Genomic DNA, 3,558 nt, shown 5'->3' on the forward strand with positions numbered 1-3,558 from the left:
ACCCTCAATCATCCTCCGTCCTAGATTAATTGTTCCCAAACAAAAAACACACAGTTTAAGAAATATCATTTATCACATTGTATTTTTTTTTTAACTTTGCAGTTTTACCCTCAATCATTTGATTAGAAATGCTTTTAACTTTTGTAATTTAATTAATTCATTAGGGACAATACTGTAAACTTCATTAAATTTGCTTTCCATTTTTGGAAGTGGACAATTAATTTGGGATACCGAAAGTGAATACTGAACAATTAATGTGGGATGGAGGGAGTATATATAAAGGCTTTTTAAAATTTTGGACATTTCAAAATTCCGGGCCCTATTCGATGGCCTATTTTGCAACCCCTCAAAGACGCCCCAGACCACATGCAATTGGCACTTCATCGTTATTTAGAAAAGAAAAAACGAAGAAAAGAAGTACATACCTCGTGAAATAGCAAGTCATCAGCCTCGAGCATGTGAATAACATGTCCCATTTTGGGTCTTTTTTGTGCATCTGGATCTACACACTTAAGTGCAACCAAGAGTATACGTTTTAAAGGTTTTGAAGAAGGCATCACTGGCAACTTAGGATCCACCACATCTTCGGCTTTTCGTTGTCCAACCATATTTTTCAACCATTCCACTAAATTCACCTGTAATCATTCATTCATGCGCTTTAGAAAAGAAACTCGGTATAGATACGGGTACTCGATACTTGACCTAAAACAATCAAAACTAACCTCTCCTTGCGGTCGAGCATAATCAACAGGACTTCTTCCCGAAATTATCTCCATAATAAGTATCCCAAAGCTATATACATCACTCTTCTCATTCAACATACCCGTGCAAGCATACTCTGGTGCAACATACCTGAAATTTTTTACATTTTGAGTTTTAACATGCATTTTTAACGTTTTAGCGTCCTTTAGTCATGTAATATTTATATCGAATTTCAAATAATCAGTTTCAACGAAAAGGTCAGAACACTTGCCCAAATGTTCCCATCACACGAGTTGTCACGTAACTAATTTCTGAATTCAAGAGCTTGGCGAGCCCAAAGTCAGAAACTTTAGAATTCCATTGACGGTCGAGTAATATGTTGCTGGACTTTATATCTCTATGGACCACTTTCGGTTCAAGACCCTCATGAAGATAGGCCAAACTGAAACATAAAGCATAAAATAAAGCACATAAAAATTTGCAAAAGATCTTATGCTGATCATAAAGACAGTTTATATAATAACTTTACCCTTTTGCGGTTCCTAAAATGATATTCATACGGATAGCCCATGTTAACGGGCTAACATCTCCAACCTCCCCATGAAGCCATTGGTCCAAATTCCCGTTATCAACATACTCATAAACGAGCATTCTGGATACAAATATATTTAATAAGAATCAAAAAACATGATGCTTGAAGGTAATTATGAAATTCAAAAATATATAATTTGATTACCTGTAGGCTCCCTCGACACAATATCCTAGCTTATGAAATTCAAAAATATATAATTTGATTACCTGTAGGCTCCCTCGACACAATATCCTAGCAACCGAACAAGATTCTTGTGCCTTACACGTCCAATGGCGTCCACTTCTACTTTGAACTCTCTCTCAGCTTGACCCCTGATGATGTCATTATTTCATGAATCTTAGCATGTGTAAGCCAAAAAAAACACCACACACACGCTAAAACTAAAAAAGAACATCGAGACAAATTGTACCAAGAAACTAATAAGGTACCGTTAACATGGGATAACTAAATATACTGTAGTTGATAACTGGAGTTGATTGAATAAGCAACTGAAACTTGATTAACAAAAGATAACAACACTATCTCAAGAATCATCATATTAAATGGTCATACGATATATCATCTATCGATTCGAGGACAAAAAAAGGATGTACGTTGTAAACTAACAAAAAATACTTCAAAAAACCATTATGAAGCTAAAGTCCCCTGCTCTCCTGTTTGATTCAAGTTTTAAATTCCAACACCAAACTTAGAATTCATTACTGTCTTCTTCAACAAGAGGTTAAAGGTTTGTGATTGTTTAGTAGTCACCAAACCTTCTTAATAACATTATGCACAAGTAAACTGTTAAAATCAGCTACAGTATATTATATCAACTCATTAATCTAATCAAAAATTTTCATATTTTTTTTTTTTTAACGAGGAACCCCACTATGAGCCAGAGCACATTGGCCCCCACCGCAGGTAAACCCGGGTAAACGGCAAGCCAACCCTCCACCACTACCGGGTAAAGAATATTCCAGCTTTGGTCATTAAATGCGGGCACCCCTTGGGGTTGAACCCGAGACCTCCACCTTCATGAAAGTGTTGTTGGCCACCCAGGCTAGGCCTGGATGGTTAAAATTTTCATATTAGTTAATAAGTAAATTGAATTAAAGCTAAACCAAGCTCTACTATATGAAATAGTACCTAATTTTGGATAAATACTAACTTACAGTTTTAAAAATTACTTTTTTAGCTTAGCTTATATTACTAATCCAATAAAAATCACATTTTTCACAAGTTACAAACTAATTAACAAACTTACCTGTTATTCAACAAATTCTTAACTGCAACACGAGTATCATCACTCAACACACCACTATACACAATCCCATAACCACCTTCACCAATTACATTCTCATCACTCAATCCATTCGTAGCAGCTTCAAGTTCCCGGAGCGTATACCACCGGCCCCACCCTAAATGCGAAACTTCCGGCAACGAACACGCACCACTACCTCCGCCATACGACGCCGTTTCAACACTCGTACCTCTACTTTCACCGCTCGATTGCCGATCAGAGAAAACCACACGGTGCTCCGACTTCCCTATATCAATCTGTATCTCCGCCACCGGTGCCCGACGATCCACCACGACGGCTGCCGCCGCCGATTCATGACTAACGATCTCTTGTATGTCTTTTGACTTTGCTAGGGTTAGGGTTTCGGTTTGGTCAAAATTCGTTTTTCGTTTATTTGAAGAATTACGCCGGCGTGAGGTAATGCATAATGATAGAAGGAATAGTATCAGTACAATTATTGCTCCGACGAATATTCCGACGACGGTCCATAGCTTGAGACCAAAAATTGATGTAGGTTTTGAAAGCTCGTTGTTCATTAATGCTTTATCGTACTGTGGCATCGAAGGAATATATATGTATATGTATATATATGTAACGGATCATATGTGTGAGTCGGAATGTGAGTTTCCGGCTGGCCGGAAAATGAACTCCGGCGAGTATTTATTAATTTTCCGACAAAACTGTGCTCCAGTGTTCAGTAGTTAATAAGCTGTGTTTTTCTATCTTCACCTCTCTTTTCTAAATAAGGACTGAGGATTGGTTTGAGTTCACTTTTTGTCCCTTTCTTATGGAAAATGACATATTAATACCGTTAGATATATTACGGAGTATTAATTAATTTTAACATTAAAATTAAATTTGTTTTTTTTATTCAAATTACACAAAACACGAGATACATGATAATAATTTATACTTTTAAATAAATAAATGAAATGAGAATTATATTAAAATACATTATATATTCAAGCGTCTTAAATATTAA

The 3,558-nt window shown here is 36.3% G+C and overlaps 1 protein-coding gene across 1 annotated transcript; it reads right to left on the reverse strand.

Moving 5' to 3' along the window:
- Nucleotides 1-371: 371 nt before the first annotated feature.
- LOC139897166 (probable serine/threonine-protein kinase At1g01540) lies at nucleotides 372-3,298 on the reverse strand. The gene is made up of 6 exons (XM_071879826.1): nucleotides 2,541-3,298; nucleotides 1,501-1,605; nucleotides 1,232-1,354; nucleotides 974-1,144; nucleotides 723-852; nucleotides 372-635 (listed from the first exon to the last, which is right to left on the reverse strand). Exons 1-6 carry the CDS (start codon nucleotides 3,134-3,136, stop codon nucleotides 387-389), a joined length of 1,374 nt encoding a protein of 457 aa, XP_071735927.1. The 5' UTR covers nucleotides 3,137-3,298; the 3' UTR covers nucleotides 372-386.
- Nucleotides 3,299-3,558: the final 260 nt, after the last annotated feature.

This window comes from Rutidosis leptorrhynchoides, chromosome 3 (genome assembly GCF_046630445.1).
Source record: "Rutidosis leptorrhynchoides isolate AG116_Rl617_1_P2 chromosome 3, CSIRO_AGI_Rlap_v1, whole genome shotgun sequence".
NCBI classification, from domain to species: domain Eukaryota; kingdom Viridiplantae; phylum Streptophyta; class Magnoliopsida; order Asterales; family Asteraceae; genus Rutidosis; species Rutidosis leptorrhynchoides.